This window comes from Bos indicus, chromosome X (assembly GCF_029378745.1).
Source record: "Bos indicus isolate NIAB-ARS_2022 breed Sahiwal x Tharparkar chromosome X, NIAB-ARS_B.indTharparkar_mat_pri_1.0, whole genome shotgun sequence".
NCBI classification, from domain to species: domain Eukaryota; kingdom Metazoa; phylum Chordata; class Mammalia; order Artiodactyla; family Bovidae; genus Bos; species Bos indicus.
Window position 1 is genome coordinate 2,755,419 of NC_091789.1, and position 20,236 is coordinate 2,775,654.

The window sequence follows — 20,236 nt, forward strand, 5'->3', positions numbered from 1 at the left end:
CAAGTCTAATTCAGGAATCTGCCTGAAAGCTTCTCTTTCCAAAATTAGTATTGTTGACCACTGTAACAACTACTTAAATAGTAAACCAGTTGAGTTCAGACAACAGATACACATATATGTATGGCTGAGCCCTTTGCTGTCCACCTGAAACTGTCACAGCATTATTATTTGGCTCTACTCCAATACGAAATAAAAAGTTTTTTAAAACTGATTGACATTGGGCACTGCAAAGACATCTCCTATTATCGATCATAATTGCCAAGCTATTGGGTTGGCCAAAAACTCCATTTTGGTTTCTTGTAACATCATATGGAAAACCCCAAAAGAACTTTTTGGCCAACTCAGTATTTCCTTGAAGGCAGTCAAATGAGTAACATTACTGGAAAATGAAACCATCTTGTGGAAGTCACATCACTCTGGTTTTGGCTATGAGAACACAACCATGGTTTATATTTTAATTCCAGAATTTCTATAGTTAACCAGGTATTTTTCTTCACAAACAAAATGGCATAACTAAAATGATCCATTTTCCTTGCATATTAAATTAACCACTTTCTGTTTGGTACTGAATTTCTTTTCAACAATCATATGTTTGAAATTGACATGTTCTAGTATTTTCTTTTTAGTACATATGTGGTTTTAAAGTGGAGAACAAAATTAAGTATCAAAAGAAGGCCTTGTTTGAAGCTTCTTTTCCTTACATCACTGGTATGCCTGTGAAACTGCCATAAAAACAAATACTGAAATTGCACACCTGCAGTTAAAAATAAACTAACAAATATGAAACCCCTAAACAAAACTAATTAAGGTTTTAGGTATGTCTTTCAGATATATAAGGTTAATATTATCTCATCTTTTCAATTAGTAGAAATTTGAAATAAGAGTTTTATGTCTACTAAGTATAAAACTACACCCATTCGATACTGAAAATAGTTAACTATATTAAAGTATTTCCTTAGAAATTTTTCAGAGGGGCAAAGACCTTAAAACTAAGCAAAAATCAAGAATTATTTCTCTCCATTATCAGTTCTTAAGCTTTAGAATTATAACTATATAGGATTGGAGAAAATAGGAACTGAAATATATAAATTTGCTGTGAATTTTTTTGGACATTAGCTTGAGGCAGCCAGTCTGAACAGCAAACAATGTGACATGTTTCAAGAAGTGAAAACAGTGGTTTTAACCGATCATTTAAATACTTATTTTACAAAACCTTCAAGGGTTGTTGGTTTTTTTGTTTGTTTGTTTGTTTCAGAATTTATCCTTTGTAGAAATCAAAGAGCCCTTCTCTGCACAGGAAAAGATGTTTTGCATTTTAACAAAAGTAATGTTAAATTTAGGAGAAGTTTACATGTTTATTTATAGGTACCATCCATTTTTAAGCCTGGAAAATTCTACTCACTTAAACTAGAACATCTTATTCTGAAATTGTGGCAGTAGTAAAAGCCTTAGGGTTTCCCTCCCTTCACTTCTTTCATTCAAATGATCTGAAACACCTGATTTTGTTAATTTTGTGATTAAAGTATGATAGTCATGCCAAGCTAAACCACTAGTGTTAAAACACAAGTTAAAATCTTAATCTGTTAACCTGTCTTCCAGTCTGAGAAATCCATAACCTAGGTAAGACCTGGATATTCACAGAGTAAATAAAAGTACATTTGAGTGCAGGACTGAAAGAAAAATTTCCATTTACACTTAAGACAAAGTTATTTATCAAAAATAATATAGCAATTGTAGAACCCTTTGATTTATGTCAAATATCCTTTTATGATTAAGACAAAATCTCTGACATATCAATTAGCAAAATTTTTCAGTTTTCTCAACATTGTATGCCATTTCTCTTGAAGTCATCATAAAGCTTTCTTTTTCATCAAGATGGAATGAAACACTACAGCTGACGCATTGGAGACAGATGTTCTCCTGTTTAGAGTTTTTAAGAAAAAAAAATTAGTTTGTCCCATTGGGTGGTCTCCTGAGTGAGCAAAGACTTGGTACCCCTGGCATCCCGAAGTGACCACAGAAGACCAGAGAGGGGCCATTTCTAGATCCTGCTTTTCATGCTTCAGGCACTGAACGGAACGGGAAAGTGGAGAGAGAGGTACAGTGCTTCCTGCCTCACTCCCACCTGCAAACTTCTTTCAGCCAGAGCTCTTGTTCTTTGTACCAGAGATCTCAAGGATCTCACTTTCTTCCCTTTTTCTAAGTTACCTCTAAGCGGTGATATGAGGTGTTAGTTACTCCCAGTCCCAAAAATACATAATCAAAAAACAGATCTAAATTTCCTTACTTCACTTTGTCTGCAAACCTCAACATGTTCTAGGTGTCATTCTCTGGAGACTAGACTCCTGCACCTCTTCTCTTCCTGAGACAGTGCACAGCTGTTTTCTCCCAGGGTAGACAAGAATCAAGTGTGCATTCTTCCACCACCACAGAGCATCCGAGATTCAGCAAAGCTTCAGGCCTGTAGAGCTCCTCCATCACCCCAGGCAAAGGAATTTCCTTTCCCATAGAGTCTGTTCTTGTCATGCCTTATCGGGTAATGTTGGTCGCTTTCCCAAGTCTCTATACCCAGGATCTGACAGCTTCCATTCTGCGTAGCTTTTCCTTTCCTCAGTTCCTTCCCAGTTACAGCCTTTCCCCTTTAGCCCTCCACTTGAGGCTTGGCTCCTAATCCTCTTCTAACTGGCAGTCTTATTTTAGCAAGGGTAGCGTTCCCACCCTCCAAACTCTCCTCCCCTTTGTCCACAGGACCATTTGTGCTCAAGGTAGTGGTCTAGTTGGACAGTTTGCATCTTGCTTGCCCTAGGATAACATCAGGAAAACAGAAGCCACAGCTCTGAAGGGCAGAATCAGGAATCCAGGTCACATACCAGAAAGATTTAAAGCTGACTCTTTAAGACCATGTGACATAATGCTACATAGGGCCACAGAAGAGCCCTCAAACAGATGTACACTGGCCTAGATTTAGTAACTTGTTTCATCTGAAACAAGACTAAACGAAACAAGACTAAAGGGAATCAAAGTTTTCCCCAAGCATTTTTAAAGTGAAGTTGTTCAGTCGTGTCTGACTCTTTGCGACCCCATAGACTGTAGCCTACCAGGCTCCTCTGTCCATGGGATTTTCCAGGCAATAGTACTGGAATGGATTGCCATTTCCTTCTTCAGGGGATCTTCCCAACCCAGGGCTCAAACCCAGGTCTCCCGCATGGTAGACAGACGCTTTACCGTCTGAGCCACCAGGGAAATCCCACAAAAAAGCGTTTTGAAGACCCACAAAAAAGACTCCTCTTATCATTAGTTTGGTGGGTGTTGATAACTTAAACAAACAGGGACATATATATTTATATATGCATTTAGCATTTAGTAAGAAGAGTGGACTCTAAAGCTGAAAAAATCCTTAAGAGTAGTCTTTACACCAGATGATATAGACCAGAGAGTCCAAAAGTAGCTCTTAACCTGTTTGTTTCTGACAGGAACCATAATTTACCCTCCCTCTACTTGAGATACACACCGAAAGACCCTTTCCTGAGATGCTTTGACCCCTTTTTATCCTCTCCTGAATCCCGGCCTTTTCTAGAAACCCTGGATGTGGGAATCATTTAAAATAATAATATCCTCAGAGTAGACAGAATTTTTCCCCCAGTCATGGATGTAGCTGCATGAGCCCTTCAGGGGGTTGAGTCTTTTCTTTGTTAAGGACTACATTCTTTACCTGTTCTCAAGTTTTGGGGTCCTCTTCCTTAACTGCCTAACTAACCCTTCACTTTATGAAGCAAGTGGGATGTTTTCTCCTAAATTTCAATGCACTGCTCACAATGCACTGCTACTCAACGAGTGTCCCGTAGACCAAGTCATGATACATGACCCTTTTTCCATCAAAATGCTGAGAAATCTCAATATGAGGTTTGGCTTTCTTAAACCTTCTTTCTTCCTTCTCCAGCCTCTAACACCAGGAAGCTTACCAAACATTTAGTCGTGAGAACATCATCATGTCTAATCATCACTATTAGATTGTAGAACAGTAGCTGTTTGTCCCCTTTGCGACCAGTGATTTTCTACTAACTAGCAGATTCTGTTATTAGGAGACTGAATTTTCCTTTAAAGTGACAACCGACTTATATAGGGGTAAATTCAACCACAGCAAGAGTGTTTGGACGTGTTCCTAAGTGCAAAATCTGTGCGGCAACCATGTGGCCTTCTAGCCCCAGACTCTTGTTTGATGGTAACAATTTGGTCCACAATCCTACAGCAATAGTTTTCAGCTGGGGCTCACTACTTACCCTCCCAGTGGTCCAACTGCAGTCACTATACCAAGTGCTAGCAATTATTTAACGTTATCTTCAGAAACCTAGTTTACTTATTGGTAGCTTTGGTTAAACAAATTTATTAAACAGTTGTTGTATGTTTTTTTTTTTAATTTTATTTTATTTTTAAACTTTACAATATTGTATTAGTTTTGCCAAATATCGAAATGACTCCGCCACAGGTATACCCACGTTCCCCATCCTGAACCCTCCTCCCTCCTCCCTCCCCTTACTGCTCTAAACACTTTACTTTTCACTGAATTCTTATAAGTAGTGGTTATCTGTTTTACAGATACAGTCCTAGAGAGAAACATGTCTAAAATCACACAGTTAATGATAAAACTGGGTCTGTCTAATTCCAAAAGCTCTGGTTCTTCCAGTGCCCCATCCTATTTCTCTAAGGATTCCCCGTCCTTGGCATCTATTTTATTTCCTGCCTCTCTTTACAAGTCCTAGGCCACTTTTCCAATTCTCCAGTAAAACAAGGAACTAGAGATGCTTACAAAAGCTCGTTCAGTGTTCACCTGAAAAGTACATGCCCTCTTTGTTTAGGTGACAGACGATAAACATACACAGGATCAAAGTGTTAATTTTTAGATCATATTCAGTTCAGTTCAGTCGCTCAGACACGTCCAACTCTTTGCAACCCCATGAACCACAATCCGCCAGGCCTCCCTGTCCATCACCAACTCCCGGAGTTTACCCAAACTCGTGTCCATTGAGTCGGTGATGCCATCTAACCATCTCATCCTCTGTTATCCCCTTCTCCTGCCTTCAGTCTTTTGCAACATCAGGGTCCTTTCAAATGAGTCAGCTCTTCATATCAGGTGGCCAGAGTATTGGAGTTTCAACTTCAACATCAGTCCTTCCAATGAACACCCAGGACTGATCTCCTTTAGGATGGACTGGTTGGATCTCCTTGCAGTCCAGAGGACTCTCAAGAGTCTTCTCTAACAGCACAGTTCAAAAGCATCAATTCTTCTGTGCTCAGCTTTCTTTATAGTCCAACTCTCACATCCATACATGACTACTGGAAAAACCATAGCATTGACTTGATGGACCTTTGTTGACAAAGTAATGTCTCTTCTTTTTAATATGTTGTCTAGGTTGGTCATAACTTTCTTTCCAAGGAGTAAGAGTGTTTTAATTTCATGGCTGCAATCACCATCTGCAGTGATTTTGGAGCCCCGAAAAATAAACTCAGCCACTGTTTCCCCATCTATTTGCCATGAAGTGATGAGACCAGATGCCATCCCAGCAATCTTGCTTCCAGCTTGTGCTTCCTCCAGCCCAGTGTTTCTCATGATGTACTCTGCATATAAGTTAAATCAACAGGGTGACAATATACAGCCTTGACGTACTCCTTTTCCTATTTGGAACCAGTCTGTTGTTCCATGTCTGGTTCTAACTTTTGCTTCCTGACCTGCATACAGGTTTCTCAAGAGGCAGGTCAGGTGGTCTGGTATTCCCATCTCTTTCAGAATTTTCCACAGTTTATTGTGATCCACACATTCAAAAGCTTTGGCATAGTCAATAAATAGATCATATCAGGAAACTGTTACTATACCAAGCATTGCAGATGAGAGATAGTCAGAGAATGAAACTTATTTGTAAGTATATTGAGCTCATCATTTGGGGAAAAGACTGGTAGGATATATAGTAGATAGAATTGGTAAAAAAAAGTTTTTGTTTTTGTTTTTTTTGTAACAGAAAATTACACTTATGACTTTGTTCCTTACCAAAAGTATGTGTTTATTTTTAAGGATAGGTAATGCATGTAAGTCTGTCTTTCATTTACAAAACACTTTTAAAAAGTAAATTTACTTCACTGCTTTTTATTTACACAGAATTATTCCCTAATGGATGTTCAGCCTTCAAGAAAATTACTCCCAACATAGATGAAGAAGGAGCAATGAAGGAGGATGCTGGAATGATGGATGTCCATTATAGTGAAGTAAGACTCCAGGGCCTGCATTGTCAGTTAGATAAATGTAACTTCTTTAAATATATTTACGTTAAGAAATTATTACAGCTAACTTAATTTGAAAGGTAACTAAGGGTTGATGAACTATAAGGACTAAAACTACCCAGGGATCAGATGTGCCTTTGTGGAATGTGGAGCCCTATCTCTGCAACAGTTCTTACTGTCTGGCTTTAGAAATGTACCATGTATCATCATCCAATCACCTTTCAGTAACCAGGTCACAGGTACCATACTTAGAACACATCTCCATAAAAAATAGAATTAACAATGTAACAGCTAAAGAGAGGAGGCTTCCAGGTGTTTTAAAGATGGAAAATTTCTGCTCTGAGCTTCATATGGATGGTAAACAGCTGCTGTTGTCACTCACTCAATAAGGCTTTGGACTTGGTGATAGAAGAGATATAAAATAATTAGATACGGCTGATCCCTGACCTCCAGAGTCTACCTAAAGAGACAACCCACCTACACAAAATGGAGAAAAGCAAGACAGTGTCATTTGAATAATACAGACAATAGGCAGTCAAAGGTGAGAGATACCTTTGGGCTGAGGAGAGTTAGGACTAGAGAGAGCTTTAAAGAATGAGGATACCCTGAAGTCATTTCAGCAGCAGCGGAGAATAGCTGGGATAAAAGTTAAGAGGTGGGAAAGTGTAAGGCGTATTTTAGGGGGCACAGTGAATGGATCACTCTGGCTAAGCCATTGGGTTTGCATAGGGGAGAGTAGTAGTGGAATTTGAGAAGCTTTGAATGTCTGGACTTTATTGATTAGAATGTTGAATTGCTGTCAAAGGTTTTTGAACAGAATGATAACAAGATGAAATGAAGCAGGAGGAAAGGTTAAATAGGTGGTAATGTGGGAAATGTATTGGAGGTCGATGGATGGTGGCTGGGGTCAGAGGCTGGAATGTGGGCTGCCCTGAGTGTCCAGTTGTGAAGCAGCCAGGCCTAAACCCAGCTTGTGACAGGTTCAGGGACCACTGAGGAAAAGAGGAGACTTGCTGGCTGTGTAGGAGAAGAGTCAAAAGTAGCATTGAGATTTCAGGTTTGGATATTTATAGAATAATGATGGATGGACAATTTTACAGGGAAGGTGATGAAGTCCATTTTTTGATGAGTATTGAATTTGAAGTATCAGTGGAAGGTTATTGAAATGGAAACAACATCAGGTCATTAGGCATTAAGAACTGAATCTAAGGAGAGAGATCAGGGTTGTGGAGCTACATCTGGAAGTCATAGCTGTGTGAGAAGCAAAGCACACTGATAATGGGAGATAACATAGCAAGTGAAGACCAGAGAACCAAGAACTGAATCACAGTGACGTTCACATTTAAGGAATGTGAAGACCAAAAAAAGAAACAACAAAAGGGGGGAGACTGAAGTGCTTGCAGGCCCACAGAAATGAATTTTTTTAAGGTTGTATTAAGAAACATAAAATGCAGCAATTTAAAGTGACAGAGACACACTTTGTACTCTATGAACTGTATTTTTTACATATAAGCAATTTCAAGCTAGCTCTTGTTCATTTAGCTAAAATGATCTATGCCTAGAAGCTTTACCTCCTACCTCTTTTTTTTGCCCACTACTTCTCTGTGAGTCTCTCCTCAGCAGTATAACTAGAGGCACAGATGTACAGAGTGGACTTGTGGACACAGTCGGGGGAAAGAGAAGGTGGGATGAACTGAGAGAGTAGCATTAAAACGTGTACATGACCGTATATAAAACACATAGCTAGTGGGAAGTTGCTGTATACACAGGGAGCTGAATCCGGTGCTCCATGATGACCTAGAGGGCTAGGATCTGGGGGTAGGAGGGAGGCTCAAGAGAGAGGGTATACACACGCACACACACACACACACACACACACACTTAATGACTGACTCATGTTGTGTGGCAGAAATGAACACAACATTGTAAAGCAATTATCCTCCAATGAAAATGAAAAAAGATTCATAACAATAGGAGCCCTTCTAGCATCAAAAATGCTGGAGTGGGTTGCCATTTCCTTCTCCAGGGCCTCTTCCCAACCCAGGGATCAAACCTGGGTCTCCTGCATTACAGGCAGATTCTTCAGCGTCTGCACCACCAGGGAAGCCCCAAATGATTAGCACATAGTATGAAATCAATAAATATTTCTTAAGTGAAATAAAATAAAGATAATAATACTATCCTGGTCACTTCACAATAAACATGAAGGTTCTTTGTAAGTCATTAGGTGCTACATAAATGTCCGGCTTTATCACTGACCAACTGGATAGTAAACTTGGCTTTTACTCCCGGAACTTAGAAGAGTTGATGTTTAAAACGTGTTTGCTGGATTAACTAATCATAACAGAGAGTCAGATACTTGAATTTTAATCCCAGTTCATTGCTTGACTGTGAAGCCTGGGGTAAATTAATTCATTTTTTGGGTTTTAGTTAGACTTAGATGTTTTCATGTAAGATCTCCAGTTTGTGTGGGCTCACAGCAGGTAGATTCCAGGGAGTTCATGGGAGATAAGTGGATTAGCACAACTGCAGTTACGTCCTTTTTTCCAAACAGTAGCTTCAGCTTAGTCATAGAAGTGGCCTTAAGCCTGACCCTTTTTTGTACTCCAAGGGAAAGTAGTAATATTTCTTATTGGTCAAGAACTATAATCAGTTTCCTATGCAAACACATTTGTTACAACTGCTTTGTGTTCTACCGTAATAATTTATATGTGCCTTTCATTTAAGGTATACAGTAGAATCATATTCTCCATAGTGCCATTTTATGTTTCAGTTTATATAATACGGCTTCTTCCTCATGCCCTAGCCAATGGAAAATAACTGCCACTGACTTACAGGTTTTATTGAAATGAAAGATACAAACTAGTGTTCATTTAGTGGCTTCTTTATGTAGGTGAATTAACCCATTAATAATTTAATTTGTTTTTAACACTGCATTTCTGACTTTTGATTTGAAATAGTTTTAAAGAAAAATTAACATACAATAAAATGCACACATATTAGGTGGACAACTTGATGAATTTTGACAGTTGTCTACACCCATATAACACCATGGTAACACATTACTATGAGAAACAAAAAAGTAGAACATGTGCATTACCCCCAGAGAGTTCTATTGAGCCCATTTCCAGTCAGTTTGCCCAGTCCCAATATCTGATGTAGATTAGTTTTAACAGTATTTGGTGTCATAAAAATGAAATCATTCCGTATCTACCTTTGTATTTGCCTCTTTTGGTTGGCAGAAATTTTTGGAGATACATCCATACATCTCGGGAAGTTTTATATGTAACGTTATATGAAATTGTCAAGAATTTTTAAAAGTGGTTGGACCATTTTATATCCCATCAACAATGGATGAGAGTTCCAGCTGCTTCACTTCCTCACCAACATTAGCTGTTGCTAATCTTTTTGTATTTTTGCCATCCTATTAGACATGAAATGGTATCTCACTGTGTTTTTCATTTGTATTTCTCTAATGACTAATGGTGTTGAGCATTTTTCATGCAGTCTTTGTCTGTCATTTATCTTTTGTGGAATGTTTGTTCAATTCTTTTGCCCATTTTAGAAAGTGCATTTTTCTTTTTGTTGTTGATTTATGGGAGTTATTTCCATATTCTGGATATAAGTCCATCATCAGATATATGTGCTGCAGATTATTTACCACTGTTTGATTCGTTTATGTATTTTCTTCACTAAGTCTTTTCTTGAGCGGAAACTTTTGGTTTTGATAAAGTCCAATTTACTCTTTTTTAATGGTTTATTTATGTGTGTGTGTGTCTGTGTGTGTACGTTTGGTCTGAGAAATCCTTACTTACCTCGAGACTGTGAAGATATTGCCTGATATGTTCTGCTATGAACTTTGTTCCTGAGTTTTATGTTTGGGTCTACAGTCTCTTTAGAATTCATTTTTGAGTATATGATGAGATAGAAGTCAAGATTTATTTTTTGTAGACAGGTATTTTACATAGTCCACACCATTTGGGGAGAAATAAAACTTCTTGCACCCCTGCTGAATTGGTTTGGCACCTTAGCTAAATTTCAGTTCTTTATATGTTTGTGATCTATTTCTCGACTCTGTTTTGTGCCACTGATCTATTTGACCATGTTGATACCAATATCACACTGTCTTGAATGCTGCAAGTTTGTAAGTTATGGAATAATATAGTCTTAGTCCTTCAACTTTGTTCTTTTTCAAAGTCACTTTGGCTATTCTGTATCCTTTGATTTCCATATAGAATTTCAGAACATCTTTTCTCTTTCCTCAAAATAGCCTGCTGGAAGCTTTGTCAAGATTTTGTTACATTTATATATCACTGCGTGGAGAATGGATAGCTTGAACAATACTGAGTCTTTCAATCAAGTCTTGTTTAGGTTTTTAATTTCACCCAGCAATATTTTGTGCTTTTTCAGAGTAGAAGCCCTTTCCTGGAAATTTTGTTAGATAATGGATGTTCTGATGCTACTGGAAATAGTATTGTTTGGTTTTTTAATCTTATTTTTCAATTTGTTGTTGCTACTCTACATAAATACAGTGATTCTATATGTTGCTCTTATGATGTGCAACCTTCCTAAATCCTCTTACTTGTTTTAGTAGTTTGTATATTCCTTAGGATTTTCTACATACACCATCATGTCATCTGCACAGAAAGATAGTGTCACATTTCCTCATCTCTTTCCCTTCTCTCTTTCTTTCTCTCCTGCCTTATTACACTGGCTAGCACCTTCAGCATAATGTTGAATAGAAATGATAAGAGCAGGCAGTTTGACTTGTTCCCAAATTGAGGAGAAGAGTGTTCAGCCTGCAGGTTTTTAATAAATGCTCTTTATCAGATTGAGAACAATCTCTTCGATTCCCTGTTCTAGGTGGATTCTTTTTTAACATTGCGAAGGGATATTGAATTTTTTCAAAGTCTTTTTCTGCAACTATTGCTAGACATCACGTTTTTTCTCTTTTATTCTGTTTTCATGCCTCTTTCTGTTTACATTGGATTTTTTCCTAATTGTAAACCAACTTTACATTCCTGGGACAAACATTACTAGTTTTTAATAGATTTTTTTTGTGATTTCCCCAAAGTTCCTCCTTTCAACTTTTATTGGAAAATTTAACTATTAAATGTTAATATATAGATTATCAAGTAGCAACATTTAATGAACATCTATTTACTACCACCCTGCTAGTGACTGAAAAAAACAATATAATAAATGTGCTGTCCCTACACTTAAAGAGTCACAGCCAACTTGTAAAGTCAGATACATATATAACGGGCAAGTATAGTGATAAATATCCACCCAATGTGGTATCATAGTAAGAAAAATAGGCCTCGTGTCGCTACTCTGTGTTAATCAGGAGAAGGATCCTGGAAGAGGTGAAATCTAACTTTTCTTACAGGGTTAACTACGTGAAAGGGATTAAAGGACACGAGGGCACAGAATGGACAAAGGCACAAAGTTAAGCCAACACCGTGGGGCTTCAGAGAAACTAATAGTAGTTCATCACTGCTGGGGTATTAGGTACAAGGCTCGCTTGAGGAGCGATGATTTTATGAAATATCAGCCAGATCACTGCAAACCTTGTGTGCCAAATGAAGGAATTTGTCCTTAGTTCTGCAAATGATGGGGAGCCATGAGATTACAAGGGAAGAGGGATGTAGTCTGGTTTGTATTTTAATCAAAACCCTCTGGCAGATTTATAGAGGACAGATTTGAAAGTGCCAAGGCTGGAGGCAGGAGGATCTGTTAGAAAACAGTAATGATGTCCTGAATCTTAGCAATGAGAGTAGAAATGGAGAGGAAGGGTCAGAGTTGAGAAATATTTAGGAAGTAAAAGTGGCAGAACTTGGCGATGAACTGATTAGAAGATGAGTCAAGATTGAGAGCGTATTAGTTTCCTAGAGTTGCCATAACAACGTACACAAACTGGGTGATTTAAGACAATAGAACTTTATTGTCTCACAGTTCTAGAGTCCAGAGGTCTGACATCGAGGTGTCAGTATGGTCATGTTTCCTTTGACACTCTGGGTAGCAGCCTTCCTTGCCTCCTCCTAGCTCTGCTGGTGGCTGTTGGTCTTGTCTTTCCAGTCTCTGCCTCTGTAGTCACATGATGTTCTCCCTGTTCGTCTCTGTCCTTTTGGAGTAAGCCTCACCCAGTAAATCCCTTCACTAAGTAAGTCACTCCAGTGTGATGTCACCTTCACTCATTATCTCCAGTGACCCTATTTCCAAATAAGGTTACATTCTGAGGCACTGGGAGTTAGGGCTTCAGCTTATCTTTGTGAGCGACACAGTTCAACCTATAATAAAGAGTAAAGTCAAAATTGCTTTTAATTTTCTAGTCTGTAGGATATGACCCACTGGCTAGGTGGGAAACACAAGGAAAAGAGCTTTTTTAGAAACAAGATAAATTCAGAATTGACTAGAGGACATACATTGAGAGCCGTTGTAGCAGTCAGTTTTATAGGACTGAAATTCATCTCTTTAAGATAGAAACAAACTGTTAAGACATATGGATAGCATGAATAATCGGCATCATCTTTTCATTGTTGAGAACATGCTATGATGGTTGTTTTATAGTAGCTGTTATTATGGCAAAGTCAGAGATCTCTCTCGTGAGGTATTATACTATCATTCTCACTGGTTTTCAAACCAACAGTTAGGAAGGAAGCATTGTTGACCAAAATCACATCATTTTAATAAACCCCGATGTAACTGATGCAGCAGCTTGAAAATTGTGAAATTACCTTAAGACTCTATTAACTGCATATAAATATAATTTTAGTAGAAAGCAAAAATCATGGACATTTGTAGGCTTAGTGGAATTTACCCTGTTAGACATTTAAATATCCTCAGTTTGGAAAACCATATCCCATTTTAAAAGTACTTCTGAACATGTTACATTATGTAAGTTTGGTTAACATCTTTATTACGTGCTAAACAAAGTAAATAGTAGTTTTCTATTGTCAATATTAATTTCAAATTTTAAGAATGTGGTTTCAATTTCAAGTATTTCAAGCATGTCATTTAGAATATATAGTTACACAACTGTACTCCTGTGCATTTCCTTAAATTTAGTACGTTCTGTTTTTTATTCCTTTGAAATAGTTCAAACTATATTTGCGCAGAGCTCACATATCTCTAATTCTTGATTGCATTTTTTTCTCAATGCAGGAAGTTTTGCTGGAATTGCTAGAACAATGTGTGGATGGCTTATGGAAAGCAGAGCGTTATGAAGTAATTTCTGAAATTTCCAAGTTGATCATTCCAATTTATGAGAAACGTCGAGAGTTTGAGGTAAGCAACTGAAACATTTGCATCATTCACGTATATGTTTTATTTTGGTCTTAAATTCCTATCCTTAAAAAATTCTGAAAAGTCCTAAAATGCCAGTCCTACCTTGCTGCTGCTGCTAAGTCACTTCAGTCGTGTCCGACTCTGTGCGACCCCAGAGACTGCAGCCCACCAGGCTCCCCCATCCCTGGGATTCTCCAGGCAAGAACACAGGAGTGGGTTGCCATTTCCTTCTCCAATGCATGAAGGTGAAAAGTGAAAGTGAAGTTGCTCAGTCCTGTCCGACTCTGAGCAACCCCATGGACTGCAGCCCACCAGGCTCCTCCGTCTGTGGGATTTTCCAGGCAAGAGTACTGGAGTGGGGTGCCATCGCCTGCTCCAAGTCCTACCTTATATTCATTTAAATTTTCCAAATGAAATTAAGGATGCAATGTTTAAAATGTAAATTAAAATTAGCATTATGCCAGTTTTTCTCACAGCGGTTTTATCCAGCAATCTTCCCTTCTCCACTCATGGCAGAGAACAATCCATGTTGTCCTTCACACACACACACAAAAGTTACTGGATTTCCATGTGGTCAGGGAAGAGATATAGGTGTGAATCACTTCTTTTCAATTTGATGGTGAGGCTGAAGTTGCTAACAGATGATAGTGGGGGGATAATAAGTTACTAGGAATTACCCTTTTATGAGGAGCTTTTCCAGTTTTGTCTGCCACATAAATCTTTGATCAAGGACAATTAGTAAAAAAATCATAGTATAGCTATTGCCACCAGCACTCAACAGGACTTTTTATATTCAAGAATCTGAGTCCATAGCATAATTTTCTATCCCTGCTAAGCTGGAAAGGGATGCTTAGGACTCAAGCCATTTTTAAAAGCAAAGCAGTCTATCCTTAAACATATATAACAAGTAGCCTTTCATTGTGGAAGTGTCCCAGAGTGAAAACATACATTTAATGTCATCTGTGTAGTGTTCTAATCTCTTCTCCAAATTGGCTCTTATCAAACTCACTCTTTCTTCCTGGGTTCTGGGTCTTCCTACTCTTTGCCCTGCTTTTGCTGTATATGGGGACATGCCTAAAAAATCATAGTGCAGCCCAAATGATTATATTAAAAAGTGAGAGTTAAGTAATTAAATCTATGTTATATAGATGACAAAGGATAGCCTATGAGACAAGACAAGAATCGGCATTGCTCTTTCTGTCAAAGCATTGCATCCTAAGAACCTTTGTAAAAGTGCCAAAGTACCTACTGTCTTACACTTAAGTTGAAGACCAGGTTATTAGAAACCCAGAGAACATATTGCTACTCAATGGACTAATAGGGAAAAAATATGTATATTCCCTACACATTAAAGGAAACAATATGTTCTATTGGGGAACTACTCCTATTTCCTTGTAGAGAGGCAAGGGTCTGAATAGATTCAGAAGCATCCTGGGTGGGATAAAGTAAGTTTTCAGTGTTCTTTATGGGGTGGGCTAAAAAGTGTCAGCCAGAGCAGCCATTAAGGAAGGAAAACTTCCCTCAAATTGACTTCAACTGCAGAAAATAGTATGGAAAGAATGTGAAACAAAGAACATCTGCTTCCCGGCTCCCCTTTTAGACTTGAAATGAAATTCACCAGCATACAGTGAACCGTTTTCTAGTTTGCAGTTCAGTGGCATTTAGCGCATTCTTCGTATTTTGCTCCCACCACCTCTCTCTATGTTCAAAACGTTTTTCTCATCCCAGGAAAAACTCCATCTCCTTCAAGGAATCACTCTTCATCCCCTCCCGCACCCCACTGGTGACCACTAATCTGCTTTCCGTCTATGGATTTGCCTGTTCTGGATGTGTCATGAAAAAGATGAATACAAGATGTGACCTGTTGTGTGTGGCTTCTTTTACTTAGCATAATATTTAGAGGTTCATTCAAGTTGTAACCTATATCAGAACTTCATTCCTTTTTCATGGCTGAATGATATTCCATGGTATGGCTACGCCAAAATTTGTTTGTATGTTTGGGTTGTTTCCACATTTTGGCTATTATAAAGAGTGCTGTTGTAAACAGTTATGAGTAAGTTTCTGTGTGGGCGTGTTTTTGTTTATCTTGGATAGACACCTAAGAGGGGAATTGCTGGGTTACATAGTAATTCCATTTATAACTTCTGAGGAACCACCAAATTGTTGTCCCTTTTACCTTCCCAGCAGCACATCTGGTTGGCACTTGTGTTCTGGGGTTCTCATTAGAACCTAGTGAATGTGCCATCCTAGTGAATGTGAAGTGGTGTCACATTGTGGTTTGGCTTTCTAATTCCTCAATGACTAACGATTTTGAACAGCTTTTCATGTCTTTGTTGGCCGATTTTATATAGTCTCTGGAGAGGTGTCTATCCAAGTCCTTTGCTCACTTTTAAATTGGGTTGTTTTTCATTTTGTTGTTTAACCATGAGAGTTCCTTATATTTTTTGGATAAGAAAACATCAGATATGTGACTTGCAAATATTTTCTCCTGTTCTGTATGGTGTCTTTTCACATTCTAGATAATGTTCTTTGCATAGTACATTCCCTTTTTCTGAGTGTGTAGAAGAATATATTCTTTGGAAGTGTCTGTGAACTTGTTATAAAAGCATTCCTCTCTCTGGCTTATACTGTTATTTTTGTGTCTTCATTTTACTTTCCTCTCCTAAAGTGTTTGCATGATTGTTTACTCACATCTGTCTACCTTAGGGCTATAGCAAAGCATTTTGCTTCTTTTTCAGTTACAATAATTCAGACATAAGGAAAAAAGTAGTCAATAACACAGTACTTTTAATGTATATACTACCATTGAGATATGAATGACATGAAGCATGATATTTAGAATTACAGTGTTATTTGACCATTTTAAGCTCTACCCTCTCACCTAAAGTTGTTAAGGCATTTTTTCTGTGACCATGGGAGAAGGGAGTGCGAATGACCCCACCAAAACCATTTTGGAAAGGAAATAGTATTGATTTTTTCCCCTTATGCATTTATTGTAGACATTTCATAACTAACCAAAAGATAAAGCTAATTTGTTTATTCTCATATTTTCAGAAGCTTACTCAAGTTTACAGAACTCTTCATGGAGCTTACACAAAAATTTTGGAGGTTATGCACACAAAGAAAAGACTTTTAGGCACTTTCTTCAGAGTTGCCTTTTATGGCCAAGTAAGTATTCTTTAGTTCATCAAGTTGTTTTCCTTTTTAAACATTCACCTTTGAGTTATTAGAGTACCATAGCAGCAGTTACTGGCCCTAGGATTCTGTCTAGATAAAGCACCTGTCACAAGAGCAGGTGTGACACTTTCTCAGTGTAATGTTCACTTTGGTCTCCAGATCTAAATCCACTAGGTCAGAGGACAGCATATAAGATTTGAAGTTTCCTTCAGTTTCATTTTCAGTCAGGCTTCTTAAATGTTAATTTAATACGCAGTACTGAAAGTTTTCAAATAAAAGTCAGGTAAGTATGCAAGTGATAAAAAATCTAGTGTAAAAACATTCAGGCCAATGATGTGCTCATATGACTGTGAGTTTGAACGTTCTCATTTATTTCAGCTATAATATATGCGTGTGGCTTTTAGTACCATTGTTTAAAATCTATTTCAAATACATTGTTGCTGATTACTTAGTGGATGTTCTTTAAATGCTATATTTGCTCATAATACTTATAAATTATTGTATGTTTAACTTTATAATAGTCTTTTTTTGAAGAAGAGGATGGAAAGGAGTACATCTATAAAGAGCCAAAGCTCACCGGCCTCTCAGAGATTTCCCTGAGACTTGTTAAACTTTATGGTGAAAAATTTGGTACAGAGAATGTCAAAATAATTCAGGATTCAGACAAGGTAACATGCCCTGCATTTTGAAATCATTATTTATTAGTTCCAAATGTGGCACATTGCTTCTGACTTTTTCCTTTTTTAGCTGGTAGAGGAGAGGCATGGGAAATAGAGTCTTTCCAGATCCCGAAAGAAAGGACAGGGGCTTTGGAATCAGAGAGAAGGATTCAGATCTCCATTCTCTGCCACTTGCTAGCTGTGTAACCATGGGGAATTTACTTTACCTCTCTGTGCCTCATCGTTCTCGTTAGTAAAATGAACTTAATAGTAGTGCCTTCCTCATAGAGTTGTTGTTGGGATTAAATTAGTTAAGGTATGCAAAGTGATTGAGTTCTTGATGCATAAAAACGCCTTCAATAACAGCATAGAAGCTAGCATGCTCAACCAATGTCAGCCATTATTGTTACTGCTGTTGTGCCTCGTGATTGTCAATTTCATACTGTATGAATAAATCATCTTAGGTGGGACATCCCTAGTGGTCCAGTGGGTAAAAGTCTGCCTGCCAACGCAGGAGACACAGGTGCGATCCCTGGTCCAGGAGGATTCCACGTGCTGTGGGGAAACTCAACCTGTGCACCACAGCCACTGCACTGGCGCTCTAAACCCCACACACCACAACTAGACAGTACTCACTGCTCATTGCAACCTGAGAAAGTCCGCAAGCCACAGCAAAGAAGATCAAGTGGAGCCAAAAATAAAAATAAATGAGATTTTAAAAAAAAATCATCTTATGACACACATTTCACTCTTAAGATAGCCTTAGTTCAGTAGCTATATTTGCAGTGATGTAGGTTTAGGAGAGATGCCTTGATCTAAAGATGATCCATCCCACTAGACCCTGCCAAGGCAAGGATGAGAAAGGTTCCAGCAAGAGAGGCTGTTTCTTAGAAATGCATAGTTCCTTATAGACAGAATTGCAGAAGAGCACAATGGGAATGACTGATTGTCCTTAGTCACCATGGGCATGTTCAGGATGAGAGCTGATTTTTACGGTAGGAAAGCCCTTTAACACAGTGCAAGATCTGCAGGCCCCAGAAATACGTACCGAGTGACTGTGATGTGCATGGTGCTCTGCAAAACACTTGATAGCTAACAGGCAGCATTGCCAGAGTGAAAGGCCCTTGGCGATGGTAAAGACACTTCATTTTCCCCCATGAAAATGATCTCTTCACTTTGTAAATTTAGCTGTATCTTATGGAGATGATTTTATCTTGAACATATGCCTTAGACATTTAAAAACAGGTATGCTTGCAGGTCCAAAATTCATTAACATTTGGCAAAACCTCTCTGCTTCTTATCAGTTTCAGTCTTCTTAAGACCACAGAAGTTTTCTCTTTTGTAGCCAGCAAGTTTTAGGCTTGCTAGCACACTACTGATACTATAAATGGAAAGTTATTAGAAAGCCAGGCTTGCAGAAAAACATGCAGTTTTCTACGTTATGCTGCCTCTGAAAACCTGGCCAACAGGCACTAATGACAAACCACCATCAGGCAGCTGGACTCCTGACCCTCTTTGTAAACACAATATTTTAGTCACTCTTCATAGGCAACAGATAAAAGAAGCAGTTGCTACTTTCAAAATCCTTCTTCTTTCTTAATGTGTGGAATTAAGAATTTTAAACACTCTTTTACTTGCCAAAGAATAAAATCTGCCTAAGGGCACAAACAGTTTAAAGAACAGTGGGCAATATTTTCCAGTATTTTAAATGTACGTTTCCTGGACCCAATAATTTCACATTTAAGATTTTATCTTGTAGATGTACACACATAAAGATGTATGTTTAAGATGTTTATTGCTCTTAAGTTTATATAGCACAAAACTCAAAACAATCTAATGTCCATACGGTTAAGGACGTGGTACTGCCTTCATAAAGGATCTAACTAAACTACTTAAAATATTTATAAGTTTGGATGTAATCCAATCAAAATATATTCTTTTTATATAAATTTATTTATTTTAATTGGAGGATAATTACTTTACAGTATTGTGATGGTTTTTGCCATACATCAATATGAATCGGCCATAGATGGAATGATACAAGTGTTAACCATGGTATCTCAAAGGAGAGAGTCTAGAGTCTTATGGAGAAAAAAACCATTTTTTACTTTTCAAGTGTACTTTTTTAATGTTTTACCATATGCTTAGTTCATTTTTATAACGTTAAAATCCGTCTTGATCTCTTTTTATTTTTCTTCTATGCTTTGTGTTATTTAGATAATTAGCTTCAACTATTTCCTAAGTTTCTCTGGAGAAATCTAGATATTTAATGGGAAAAAAAATAAAGAAGTTTTGAATATAGGCTTTTTGGAAAAGTTTTAAAAGCTACTAAGAAAGTTTCTATCTCTTGTCACAGCATTGAATATGGTGTTTGCTGTGGGTTTTTCACAGTGGCCCTTCATAGGATTGTAGTCATTTCTTTCTATTCCTAATTTGTTGAGTGTTTTCATTATGAAAGGGTATTGAATTTTATAATCGAATGTGTTTTCTGTATTGATTTAGATGATTGTGTGTGTGTGTGTGTTTTTTTTTCCTTCATTCTGTTAATGCAGTGTATTCTCCCCTGCACTGGATGAAGGATCCTTAACCACTGCACCACCAGGAAAGTCCCCTATAGTAATAATTTTATAATGTATTAATCTTTTACATCATGGAGAAATAAAAACGAATTATTACTATTGTTATGTTAATACTAGATTTTATAATTACCCATGTATTTATCTTTACTGAGACCTTCATACAGGTTTGAATTCCTGTCTGATGTTCTTTCATTGTGACCAGCAGGACTCCCTGTGGCATTTCACATGGGGCAGGTCTAGTGGTGACAAGCTCCTTCAGCC

General features: G+C 37.8%; 1 protein-coding gene across 5 annotated transcripts in view; it reads left to right on the forward strand.

Annotated features, from left to right (window-relative positions):
* The window catches only part of DOCK11 (dedicator of cytokinesis 11), a 215,719-nt gene that overhangs the window by 179,294 nt on the left and 16,189 nt on the right, over positions 1–20,236 (forward strand). For 4 of the 5 annotated variants that reach the window (XM_070784592.1, XM_070784593.1, XM_070784590.1 and 1 more), the window contains 4 exons: positions 6,152–6,258; positions 13,438–13,560; positions 16,615–16,728; positions 17,259–17,405. In XM_070784592.1, coding sequence (XP_070640693.1) covers positions 6,152–6,258; positions 13,438–13,560; positions 16,615–16,728; positions 17,259–17,405 — 491 coding nt within the window. Of the gene's footprint in view, positions 1–6,151; positions 6,259–13,437; positions 13,561–15,288; positions 16,578–16,614; positions 16,729–17,258; positions 17,406–20,236 lie in introns of those variants that run through there. The other variant, XM_070784594.1, reaches the window with a different exon arrangement.